This window comes from Vitis riparia, chromosome 11 (assembly GCF_004353265.1).
Source record: "Vitis riparia cultivar Riparia Gloire de Montpellier isolate 1030 chromosome 11, EGFV_Vit.rip_1.0, whole genome shotgun sequence".
Classification (NCBI taxonomy): Eukaryota; Viridiplantae; Streptophyta; class Magnoliopsida; order Vitales; family Vitaceae; genus Vitis; species Vitis riparia.
Window position 1 is genome coordinate 10,061,887 of NC_048441.1, and position 13,981 is coordinate 10,075,867.

The window sequence follows — 13,981 nt, forward strand, 5'->3', positions numbered from 1 at the left end:
TAATGAAAATAGTTTTCCCCCTTTCTTAAGGAAATTTTTAAGAATTTTGCCAGTAATAACCCAAGTTCTGTTCTCCTACCATACAGCTGAAAAATATTACATTCTCAAATGGCAAAGCTGATCTATCAATCAACTTATTTCCTTCTCACGTTACACCTTTCATTGAACAGATGAAGCCTTAAATTCATTTTTCTCTACAACCAAAAAACCTCACAAATCCATATTAAGTCACCTAAATGCTGCATCAATGTGCATAATACCCTATCTTTTGATACAAATATGACCTATATTTCACATTCCACTCATGACCAAAGCATCTTCGGATGGAAAATGCTCAAGTTTTGAGCAGCAGAGGCAGAAGTAGGAAGTTACTCGTCTACAAAATCAAATCCAAATGCTTCCAAAGGCTTCCTCAATTGCCCTTCTCTTGCTTAGTTCTATACTCCACCCTCCTGCCTTCCCACCTCTCTGTGCTCGTAGCTTCATCATTTCTTCATCATCAGCAGCATACCCTTCAGGACCAACTCCAACTGGAATCGGCTGTGGGGCCATGCCGGTTGGCCGTGGCTGCCCTCCAGGAACTGTAGGTGCATAGTGTCCTGGTGCACCAGCACCAATCCCAGCTTGAGAGCTCTGGCTTGTGGCCTATCTCAATAATCAAACACAAATCGTTATTACTGCACTATTCATAATGATGAACAAAGAATTAACGGGCTCATGAATGCCATCTTCACAATTTAAAAAAGCATGCTAATTGATAATTCGTGATAATGGCAAAGATCATTGTCTAAAATTTCCAAATATCATTCTACATGTGGCCAAGGACCACAATGGTATGGGTTATATTTTTACTAGGTATGCATTGGTAGTCAAAGGAATAAATGAAGTTCAAAGGAGAGATATAAGTTGAAATGAATTCATCAAGAAATAAGAGAAACAAAGGATGAGATCTACTTGAAGAGAAAGAAGCAAACCAAAACAAAGCAGTCTATATGACCTGATACACTCAATAGCTAGGCAGCATACAGCTCAACAAGCATTGCTAAACCAAAAGAAAATCCCCTGAAAGTATGTGATCTTTGAAGGCAACTAAAGCCTGAAAGAGCAATACCCTGAAACTATGCCTGTCTATATTCCCCTCACAGCTGTCTAACACTAAATGGGACATAAATTTCCTTTTGTTCTGTTTGGATCATGAAAAGTTTGAGGGAAAGTATGAAGAAAGGGAATGTATGAAGAAAGGGAAAATAAGGAGAAAAAGCAAAGAGAAAAAGCAATGAGGAAAATACAAATTGGTTTAAGTTCAATAATTTCTTTATACAATGCCTGCCCAATTGTGTTCCTCTATTAGAAAGAAAGAATGGAGAATTTAGAAATATAGAAGCCTTTTATCATTAATATTTTATTTTTCTTTGCATTTCCCATAATAGGCCATATAAGAAAATTTGAGATCCCCTCCTATGTATTTTTCTGTGTCCCTAATACTTTCTATGATATAAATTGAGCTTTAATTGGTGAAGGAAAATCATAAATACAACAGAAAACAGAGATCAAGCATTTAAACTGTGCGTAAAAGTTCTTAGGTCACGTATATATACAAGTCCCATGGACGGGATGATTTGCATTTTGCATCACCAAAAAAAAAAAAAGAAATATGAAATATCTTAGGAAATAATAATAATAGCATCCAAGTCCCTTGGACAGGATGATTTGCATTTTTTTTTTTTTTTTTTTTATCAATAAGCACAATATGTATAGCAAAGAGGCGCTAAAGAAGCGACTCACAGAGTTACAGTATAGATCAACTCGCCCCCTTACAAAAGGACCCAAAACTCAAGGAAAGCACAAAAAAACCCTCTCCCTTAACGCATACACACCCATTCTATAAAATCTATTAAGGTCGAAGAACCATCTTTTATCCACAATTTGGTTTCCGACCAAAGTAAATACACAAAAGAAATTTTCAGCTTTTGAATGGACAGCACACCGTCCTCAAAAGCAATTGAATTCCTAGCCTTCCAAATAACCCAAAACAAGCATAATGGTCCCAGTTGCCACGCCACCTTCCTCTTCTTGCCCACAAAAGAGCCTTTCCAACCTAAAAGGCTTTCCTTTACCGAAAGTGGAAAGACCCAAAAAACTCCAAAAAAAAAGAGGAGCAACGTCCACACCTCCCTTGTTCTTTCACAATGAAGGAGGAGGTGGTTAACCGACTCCCCACTCTTTTGGCACAGAAAGCACCTATTTGCCAAAGCCCAACCCCTCTTTTGCAAGCGGTCCAAGGTTAAAACTCTTCCCCACAAAGCCTCCCACGCAAAGAAGCTTATCTTGGGCTGTGCATGAGAAATCCAAATAATCTTCGAAGGAAATGAAGCAAGAGACACCCGTTGCAAGGCCCTATACAAGGATTTTACCGAAAAAAACCCCATCCTTTGATTCCACCCATCTCACCCTATCCTCATCCATCCTAACCATCTTCTCATCCAAGCAACAAAGTAATCTTCCCACTTCTCCCATCTCCCAATCATTAAAAGGTCTATTGAAACTAGGAGTCCAACTTCCCCTCCTCTCCCCCTCAACTGTCCAAACTTCATTTACCCAAGCCTCTTTAAACGTTGTTATAGCAAATAATTAAGGGAAAGCCTCGCATAAGGGGGTGGTTCCACACCACTTATCTTTCCAAAACCTCACATTCTTACCATCCCCCACCTCAAAGCCAAAAAAAGGGGTCACTAGCTATCCCACCTTATTTATAGCTTTCCACAACCCAACTTCATAGGCCTCCCTAGCCTCACAAGATCTCCACCCTTCTCTTTCCTTCCTGTATTTCCTTCTAATCACTTGATTCCAAAGGGCCTTTTTTTCGTTTGCAAAGCGCCAAGCCCACTTTCCAAGGAGAGCCTTATTGAAAGAACCAAGGCTCTTAACCCCCAAACCTCCTTTACTTTTGTCTTCACACACAATCGGCCACCTTACTAAGTGCGGTTTTTGCTCAAGAGCCCCACCACCGCACAGAAAATCCCTTTGTATCTATTCCAATCTCATCCTAACCGCCCTAGGTATCTGGAAAATGGACATAAAATAGATCGGTAGATTAGACAATATACTTCAAATTAAGGTAATCCTCCCCCCTTTTGAGATGTACTGCCGCTTCCACATAGCCAATCTCTTTCGGAATCTTTCCTCTATTCCATCCCATGCACCAACAAATTTAAAAGGAGCACCCAAAGGCATTCCTAGATAGGTGGAGGGCAAATTTCCCACTTTATAACCAAACTCATCAACCAACTCTTCCACATTCTCAACTCTACCAACTAAAATCAGTTCACTTTTTTCCAGATTCGCTTTTAACCCTGACAAAGCCTCAAACCACATTAACAGTTAGCACAAATATGTCAATTGATCCTCTTTAGCCTCACAAAAAATCAACGTGTCATCAGGAAACAATAAATGTGAGATCTGGACCCCTTCTTCCCCGAACCATACAAGGCGTCAAAAAACCTCCAACAACTGCTCTTTTCAGCAAGCAACTAAAAGCCTCCATCACGATTACGAATAAATAAGGCGAGAGAGGGTCTCCTTGCCTTAAACCCCTTGAGCTTTGGAAAAAACCCGTTGGGTTTCCATTCACCAAGACTAAAAATCTAACAGTGGATAAACACCACTTTATCCAACTACACCACCTTCCCCCAAATCCCATTTTCTCCAACACCGCTAACAGAAACGACCAGTCCACGTGATCATAGGTTTTCTCAATGTCTAATTTGCAAATAATTGCCCCTCTATTACTTTTCAAAATGGAATCTATTGCCTCATTAGCGATCAGCACTGCATCCATAATCTGTCACCCCTCCACAAAAGCATTTGGAGACATTGAGATCACCTTGGCTAACACTCCTTTCAATCTGTTAGCCAACACCTTAGCTAACCATTTGTATAGCCCTTCCATCAATCTTATTGGCCTAAAATCCTTCAAGTCCTCAGCCCCTCCTTTCTTAGGAATCAACACTAAAAAGGTTGCATTCAGACTTCTAACAAATCTCCCAGCCTCAAGGAACTATCTGAAAAAATTCATAACCTCCTCCTTCACAAAATCCCAAGAAAACTGCCAAAAAGCCATTGAGAAACCGTCAGGTCCTGGCGCTTTCTCTCCGCAACAACCTAACAACGCTAGAAAGGCTTCTCCAGCCCCTCCACATCCACCTCTTCCAACCTCTCAAAATTTACACCATCTATACCAGGTTTCTAGTCACTAGGATCTGCCAACAAGCCTTGGAAAGTTCTGCTCACCTCCTCTTTGATTTCACTTTCCTCAGTTAAACACCTCCCATTCACCTTTACTCTGGTTAGTTGATTCTTTCTTTTGTGAGCATTAGCCATCTAATGAAAAAACCTAGTGTTTCTATCCCCCTCCTTCAACCAAATTTCCCTAGACTTCTGCCTCCAAGACACTTCTTCTAAAAAGGCCCACTTCTTATATGACTCCCTTGCCTCCTTCCTAGCCTCTTCTTTTTCCAATGACAAAGATCGAACCCCCTCTTCCTTATCCTAGTAATCCATTAAATTCCATGCATTCTGCTTCTTGGAATCAATCTGCCCAAAAACCTCTTTATTCCAACTTCTCAAAATTGGTTTTAAAGCCTTCAATTTTTCAGTCAAAATGAAGCTGGCTGATCCACTAACTTGAATCCCCTCCCACCACTGTCTCAGCACCTCTTTAAAGCCCTCCTCCTTCAGTCACATATTCTCAAATCTAAAGGGCGTGGGCCCTCTCCTCATTCCTCCCCCATCTAGAAGAATCGAAGAGTGATCAGAAATCGGCCTAGCCAGTACAACTTGAATGGCCCCCTGAAAATGAGCTTCCCAATCCTCAGAAATAAAGAAACGATCAATTCTTGACTTTAACCTATTATTGAGACCTCCACACCACATGAACAGCCCCCCTTGAAGAGGCAAATCCCTTAGTTCTAACTCCTCAACCACCTTTGAGAATCTCCTCATCGTCGGGGACATACGGCCTTCTCTACTCCGCTCAGAAGGAAATCTTATCATGTTGAAGTCTCCTGCTACACACCATGGCTCATTCCATAAATCTCTAATTGCCCCCAGCTCACTCAAAAAATCTTCTCTCTCCACTTTCACTGTGGGCCCATACACTCCTGAAAAACTCCAACAGAAACAATCCTCGCAGTTCTTAAATCAGCAAGAAACTGTAAATTTACCCACCTCCATCTCCACCATTTGCAACACCCTTTTATCCTAAAACACCACAAAAAGTTACCCTTTCTTTTAAGGCCCAATCCAGATGGGCTTGTGTAGCATCCCCCTCACTTAAGCCCACCCCTCCACTCGCTTTACCTCCAGCCGTCTTCCCAAAAGCTGAAAAATCTTCAACTGTACCATTCATCCAGTCGCCATCACGTTTTTCTTCCCCTCCAACCTTTCTGATTGAATCTGCCCCATCAGCCTCTGTTACACGCAATTTCTCCTTCCCTTTGCTACTGCAACTCCCCGTGCGTGAGCCCACATCCCATTCTTCCCTAGCCTTTTCCCTTTCTCCCCCTTTCAACTTTTTCATCGGCACCACTCCAGAGATCCATGGCAACCTCTCCCACCACAGTTGTAATGCATAGCAATAAGCATCAACCACTAAATGCAAAGTTCCCGGAAAAAAATTCCCCCTGTTATTCACCAAAATTCTAGCCCATTGGAACTGAGAACAATTCTTTATTTCTACATCCACCTCAACAAAGTCTCCACAACAATCTCCAATTCTCTTAAACATCTCTTCACTCCAACAATGAAGTGGGAGTCCCACCACTCTTACCCAAACTTCTTTTGCTTGACTTCCTACCTTCAAGCATCCTGCCTCCTCGCTCCATCTCTCTAAATGCAGCACTTTGTCTTTAAAGCGTCGCGTCCCCCTCTTTATCACTCTCTCTGCCTCCTCTTCATCTTCGAACTCCAGCAACATGAAAGGTCCTCCCATGCTCAACACTTTCATACCTTTTTTTAGATTCCAGTTGCGCTCCCCCCATTTTCTAATTGAAAACAGCTCCGTCTCCACCACTGGCCCATCATCCCATCTTCCAACAAGGCACCGGCCCAGCCCTTCCTCCCTATTTCTCAACCCTCTCCCTCCAACCTGAAACCATAATGCATCTCCTTACCTTCCAACCGACTCCTTAGCAACATCCACAAAGGTCTTTTTCTCACTCTCCACCTTCTTTCCAAGGCATCTTTCATCCTTACCTTCTACTGTCACCACTTCCGGCTTTGAATCAACTTGTAGTGCTTCTTCAATCTTTGCTTCCTCTTGAGTAACTACCCTTAAAGCCCGAAGTTTCTCAACGAAAAAGGCCCAACCTCGTAGTAAACCCTTACCTTCGGGGAAAACTAAGCAAAATCTCTTAGTCTCTACGTCAACAATAGAACAAAGGATGTATCTCCCCGCCCCATTTTCACATCTTTCCAATCTGAACTTTCTACCCTCTTCCTCCCATACTTTAACTAATCTTCCTTTCTTTTCCTCCTTGCAGCATTCTTCAAGACCTTCCAGAAATTTTCTCAAACTTGCCACCCCTAATCTGATCCAGGAGGAGAACCCTCTACTCCTCTCCACAATGGTACCTCTTAGCTTCCCTCTTACTTCCTCTAATGAAACTTCAAACGTCTCCGACTCTATCGCAAGCCAACACTTTCCCCCTCTCATGAGCACTTCCCCCAGAAATCAATGGAAACTTAATCATGCAAGCCAGAAAAAAAGGATGCCAAAAATGGAAACAGAAAAACAAGCATCAAGCCAGTAGTAGGTTAATCCACACTCCAACTTCCAGCAATGAAAGAAAGAAGAATGCTCTCATTTTTTAAAACATGTCAACAACAAAAACCTAGTATACTCCTCATTCAGTGCAAGGAAGTCCTTGGACAAAATCCATTTGAGAAATCCTCCCAAATAGAATTTGGAATTGGTAAAAGAATGTAAAGACCAGTATTCTGAGCTTGACCCTTGGCAACTCGGCATCTATAGCATTTCCTCCCTCTGTGGATGCTTATCATCCAGATCAGATCTGTAATTTGGCAGCATGATTTGCTTTTTGCATCACCAAAAAAAAAATATATATATACATATATATATATATGAAAGAATAATAACAATAATAATAATAATAATAATAAAGAAATATGAAATAATAATAATATTATTATTAATAATAATTATCATGCCCAAAATGACAATTGGATGATTAGCTTTTTCCATAACCAGAAACAAAGAAACATGAACAAATATATATGAATCCATCTCCATGAACAAAGAAATACGAACAAAAAAAACATGAAATATGCTTTTTAATGACAAATGGATGATTAGCTTTTTCCATAACCAAAAACAAAGAAAGATGAACAAATAAATATGAATCCATCTCCAGGAACAAAGAAATACAAACAAAAAAATATACAACAAAGAAATATGAATTAGGCTTAGGAAAAAATAATGGTAATATATAGCTAAGTCACACTTTGATCTAACACTTGGATTTATAGTAGGAGCTCCTCCAGGCTTTAACATGCATGATTTAGTCTATATCCAATCAGCTAGGGCTCCTAAAGAGGTATTTCAAGGGGAGAATGTTGCATCCGCTCAATTGGTTAAAAAAAATCCAGCCAATTTCCCATCTCAATCAATGAAAATTCTTACCATGAACCAATGGTAAGGGCTACTTTCATTCCCTATGTAAGTTTACTTTGTCAAGAGTATGAAGACCATTTTATTCATTAAAGTTTCAGTATACAATTTCATCCCATCCATTACAAGTTACGCCTATATGAATCTCTCTTTTTTTTCTCTTTTTTTTTTCAATCTAGGTTCTCAACATGGTAACTTCTAAAATGACTCCTTAAGCAGGTCAGAGTTTCTTCTAGCCCAAGGCATTCACAAAACTTTCCTATTATCTTTGTGTTAATGTCTTTATGCGGCCAGTTCCTTGGTAATTATGCAATGAGTGCTTTTGGGAAAAAGCTCTCAAGATTTTGCATAAAAATCAACCTGGAGTGCTGAAAATGCAAAAGGCAGTAATAACAATAATATCTAGCCTAAGGCATTCATTATTTCACAAAATTTTCCTGTCTTCTTTGTGTTTTTCCAGTGCCCCCAATCCTTTAGCTGTAGTCTACAGATGTCTCCATTCATGATGAAACCAAGGCTTGACTAATCTTGAAACTCAAAACACTTCAGATCTTCAGTCATCTAGTCAACCAAATCAAATTCAATTTAGCCTCCAAATTTTTTGATTCAACAAGTCAATGAAAAATAGTTAGATCAAGAACCTGATCCATCCAGAAACTATCCAACTTGCCCATTATGAAAACCACAGTAAACATCATATGCAAATATCTAGTCAATTCCCAAATTTTATCATATTCTGATTCCAAATTTCCCAAATTCATACCAACCTCTAGGGAAAGCTTCATAAGTCAGGACTGAGAAAATTTTTAACATACTTTGTTCTAGACCCCATATTCACTGCACATGCCAACAAAAACCTTATCCCAATTATATGACCAAGCCTGCATCAATTCCATTTCTTCCTAGAGCCACTTATTCAGTTAAACCATAATCCATCACATTTCTATCACCATGAACTTTTTGGCTACTTTTCATCCTTGTAGCATAGTTTTTATTGTGATTTAACTTATAGATCAAGTGAACTCAGGTACTCATGGCAGGAATCAATGTCTGCATTGGATTCGTCTATTTTCATGTTCTCAAAACTTCTACACCCTAGGATGAAGTGAACAAATAGTTTGTCCACCATGTGCACTTATCTCCCTCCTAATATTTATTTAACAGAACAACATTATAAAAATACCATATGTAAATACCAATCTAAACAACGTATCCTATATAAGAAATTGTGTGATAAAAATGTTCTTGTCCAAAAAATATAAGAGGAAAAAACTCACTGCACTTTCAACTGATTGGAAATTCCTATATGGAGGTGTCCAAAGTAGGCATGTTCAACACGCGTACCTTACTCATCCCTATATTTTGAAGCACTCAGGACATACTTCACACATTTTAAAGCATCAATGTCACATAACTTATCCAGAGTTTCTGTACTACCATACTGATGAAGGATGATGAGGCAACCAAAAACTATCATAAATTTCTTCAGATGCTAGGATTTTAAGGGTTTAGAACAAAAATGTTAGTCCAAATTCCTAGCAGAACTTAAGCAATAAACAATCAATGGAATCAAAGCACTAAAAAATAGAGGAAAAACAACAGAGTGCTTCCAAAGCACCATTCCACGTGGGACCAACACAGTATGATGAACCACTGGAACATGTAACCTAAAAGGTGAAAAAAACTCATACAAGACAGCTCAATTTCATTCCCTTAATGTCTAAATGCATAGAGTGTGTGTTTTCAGACACTTTGATCTTATAAGTTGATTTGAATCTAAAAGTTCCTATTTGATAGATATCTTTAATTTCTTGTTTGGGCATTTCCCAATTTTTTATATATTGTTCTTGAAGTATTTTCTTCTAACATTTTGAGATCATTTTCCATCCTGTTTATACTACTATTTGAGCTACTTCTACAAAGATTTCCAAACAAATTTGACATTTTGATTTATGTTTTCTTTGTTTAAATCTTGGCAACTTAGTGGGAACACCTAAACGCCACCATGGCTACAAACGGCTTACCAACGCATACAAGGGCTGACCAACGCATACAAGGGCTGACCAACGCTAAGCAGTTGCAACTTAAACAAATATTCTAAAATAAATGGCAAATTCAATTTGAAAATAAACTTAGTAAATGGCTCTGATACCAATAAACACAGGATCGAGGATGAGCAGAAAATGAACAGAAGGAAGAACACTTTAATCTGAAAATCAATTAGAACTTTGAAAAAATCTCTCAGTTAAATCTAGAGGAGTCACAATGGTCTCGCTTAAAACCCAGATAACTTTGACAGAGTTTTTAGAAAGTACATAGACTTTCAAAGAGGTTCTTTTGATATGCACAGTACAAAAACTCGTTATAATGAAAGCCACTATGTGGGCTGGCCAAGAATGGCAATTAAATAATGAAAGTTACAGCTCCAAGAACTTCTAAAATAACATCTTAATGCTCTAAAACTAAGTTAAGGTGATAAACTTCCCAAAAGAAGTTGTCAGATACATAAACAAGCAATAAACCATCACCCAGTATAAAATTGTAATCTGTAATTTGGCTATACAACTGAGAACACACTAGAAAAGAGATGCTAACAGCTAAGCTTTGCCCATCAAAAACGTATTTAAATAGTTCCAAAATATAAAAGAATTAGGACCTCTAGGTATAGGCACTTACTCTGTAAATATCAAAGAAACTTAACATAATGTAATCTAAGTCTTGATTCCACAATTCTTAAGGTACACTCACCTATTTTCTGTTGTCCTCAGTCCTGGCCCCCTTTTTTGTTCAGCATTGTCAGCACCCACAGTTTTAAAATTTTAATATCTCACACAAGTAATCAATGAGGTTTAGATCTAGATCTGGCACCTGGATCACATTGATGTTGAATTTAAATGGAAAAAAAAATTATCCCTTTTTCAGAACTTTGGTAACAAAACAGGAAACTTTGGGGCGATACCCTGTTTACACAATCTTTAATTAGGCAGAAAATTGATAAGAAAAAAAAAACACTCAAAATTTTCTTCAGAGAAGTTTGGTGCAAATTGAAGTACCTTTTTTTTTTCTCTTTGGAAATTCAATCTGTAGACAAAATCCAGCCATAAAATCAACATATATTGATTTCCAGCTGGACAGAGCCCAAGATTAGTACCAAATACCAGAACCTCGTATACTTTGTGAGCTTTCTTGAAGGAATACAAATTTTAAAATTACATATAAACTTTTATTGACCATTTTAGCACAGTTGGCTGGTGGATTAGATGGTGCACCACCTTTAGAGTCAAGGAAAATAGTCACAAGTCTCCACTCATGAAATCGTGAAATTTGTCAAGATCATCAAATTCCACTACCAATTTGGCGCTTGCAGGCTGAAAATCAAAAAATTTCTAACATTTTGGACAGCCATGTCCCAGCCCTGGAAGTTGATCGATTAACTCTAAACAACCTCAAATCTTGATTTGAAATTATAAATGAATCCAAGAAAAGAAAGTATTTGCAATGCCACCAAAAAAGGTATTAAGAAGACATTCAGTAACTCAAGGAATGATAATCCATAAGATCATCTCACCCCATCAGTATCTGTCTGTACAGGTTGTCCCTTGCTTGCTGCCATAGCTGCTGCTAATTCTTCAGCCTATTTGAACATTGCCAAGATTTAAAACCTCTCAGTCACTTCTGTATGACACATCACAAAATTCACTATTGCTTTTTTTCTTAATAGGCAAATTAAGAGAATATATTAAATGCACCTGAAAAAGGCACAAGAAATTACACAAAGTATATACAAATAGCACCAACAGGCAAGCAAAAAGGAAGACAGAAAAAACCTTAGTGAATTCTGTAAAATTTACTAATGCTAGCATGAGGTACTCATATTGTAAAATTTTATAGTGTGACCTTGAGAAGCAAACAAATACTGTTCTCACTTTTCAGGAAAACAATTGGTAGATTTTTCAGAGGGAAACATAGATTTTTTTTTTTCTGAAGTACCTTTCGAGCTCGATTAATCATTATCTGTTCAGCATTTTCTTCCTGATATTTTGCAATTTTTGCTTCAATAGCAGGGGCATCTATTCCTTCAATCAAATTTGTAGCTTTAACAAAAGCACTTCTGTCAATATTGCACCCTTACAATTGGAATGATAAAATAAAGTTGACAAAATTCTCAGAAATATACAAATTTGAGATACTTACTCATGTCCTCTACTTCCTCCAAGTAATCATTGTATTCTCTCAAGGAAGGAAAATCATCTTCCCTTTTATTGAATCTTCATAATTGTGAAATGATGAAACTATTAGTTAACAAAATAAATGTCAAAATAAACATGTAGATATATGTATACATACTTACAAACACACCTCCATATATACATGAACATACACACAAGCCACACACATTGACTTTCCTAATAATGTGTCTAGCTGTCTATATTCACGTACACTACACATATACACAGTGATGGAGCCAGAAAATCGGGTTTAGGGGGCTAAGATTTTAATATTTATTTCAGAGGAGGCAAAAAAAATACACATTTCCTTAGTCTAGCCCAATGGTAAGCACTCAAACCTTTAAAAGAAGGTGTGAATAGGTTCAAATCCTCACCAAGTACCAAATATCACCAGGGCTCAAGGTGGCTTCGCCACTGCATGTACATATACACATTCATATATGCATATTTTACACATATATGGCACATTTGAATACCACAAGTTATCCAGCACACTCAAAAGATGCAGATAATATGGTAAATTTTCAAACAGTTCCGCTTGTTTCAACAATCCCCTATCCCTATACATGACCAACAAAGTAAGGCGCAAGACAAATGGGAAGAAAAAAAAAAGGATTATAAGAAAGGGAAAAAATGGGTTAAAGTGGATGAGCATATCTCCATACTATTCACATCCACAAGCACAAGCAAAACATTGTGAAATGATATATCAAAAATAATCATATCTGAGATTTGCATCTTTCCATTGCTATTGCACATAATGCTGAATGCAAAATAATGCCAAATGTTTCTTCTTCAAGAATTTGAAACCAAACAAGATAAATAAGTGCTTTAAATTAAGACATTACGATATATGGGCAATATGAACCCTACAGGAGTTTACAAATCCTCTAATTTTCCTTTTCATACAACATTTCTTATAAACACAAGATTCAAACATCCATGACAAACTTGCAATAGGCAACAATAAAATCACTCTTTTTCCTGTTTCCCCCTTTGGATTGTTGAGAAAATGTATGAAAAGCAAAGTAAAAAAGAGCCCTGAAATTTTGTTACAAAAAATAAACATCCTAAAACCCAAAACTTAAAAAGAGAAGAAAGAAAAAACAAAACAAATATTGATTTCTTTGCTCCTGATAGTATTTTCGCAGCAACCAAACAGAGTTACCACTTAAAGAAACTGTAACCAATGCCCTATGCAATTTGATTGGATTGATAAATTTTATGAATCTTGACCCTTGATTTTCAGCTGAATTACATGTTAACCCAATGCCAAAATCACATTCAGCCCTAATGACTATGTGGCAGCCGCATGCCAAAAACAAATATTGAATGCATTAAAGAAAAACAAAAAAAAAAAAAGATCTCCAGATTGAATTCGAAATTCATTTGATCAGATGGAAAAATCAAAACAAAAGACAAATAAATCTTAAGGAAGTTTTGGGGAGGGAGAGGGGGAGAGTACATGCTGGAGATTCTTCTTCTGATAGCAATCTCTTTGTTAAAAGTAGTAGCAGAGACCACCACCATTGTTGCCTTCTTTCTCAGATTCTCTACAATCAACTAACTGCTCACACTCACCACTGCCGCCTATAACCGTTGATTTCACTGACTTTGCTCTGGATTTTACGTGGGACTCTCTCTCTCGTTCAGAAATTTAAGACATGGGGTTTGAGGCGTTATTCATGGATGGCTTAGAGCCTAAGCCTGGGCCTGGGCCTGGGCCTGGGCCTACCACTTGTCCATCCATTTGGTCTGTTTAACAATATTTCTAATGCTAAATATTTATGGTTACCTATTCGGTGTTTTCTTTTCTTTTTTAATGCAGTATCAATCATAATATTACCTCTCTGATTATATTTGGATGGAGTTCTTAAAACTTAAAATACTGATTGTTTTGGGGTCAATAAGATTAAAGGAGTCTTCAACAGTTTAACCTCAACTTTTCCAAATGGAGCATAAATACTAGATGATTAATTTATGAATTCCCTGAAGTCACTCTAATTGGTTTAGAGATGGATGATATCCCGCAACAAAAAGTTCATGACATTATATATATATATAT

At 37.7% G+C, this 13,981-nt stretch overlaps 1 protein-coding gene across 1 annotated transcript; it reads right to left on the bottom strand.

The window, feature by feature from the left end:
- On the bottom strand, positions 1–13,574 carry LOC117925569. The gene is made up of 5 exons (XM_034844617.1): positions 13,382–13,574; positions 11,882–11,955; positions 11,678–11,781; positions 11,256–11,321; positions 1–645 (listed from the first exon to the last, which is right to left on the bottom strand). Exons 1-5 carry the CDS (start codon positions 13,444–13,446, stop codon positions 385–387), a joined length of 570 nt encoding a protein of 189 aa, XP_034700508.1. The 5' UTR covers positions 13,447–13,574; the 3' UTR covers positions 1–384.
- Positions 13,575–13,981: the final 407 nt, after the last annotated feature.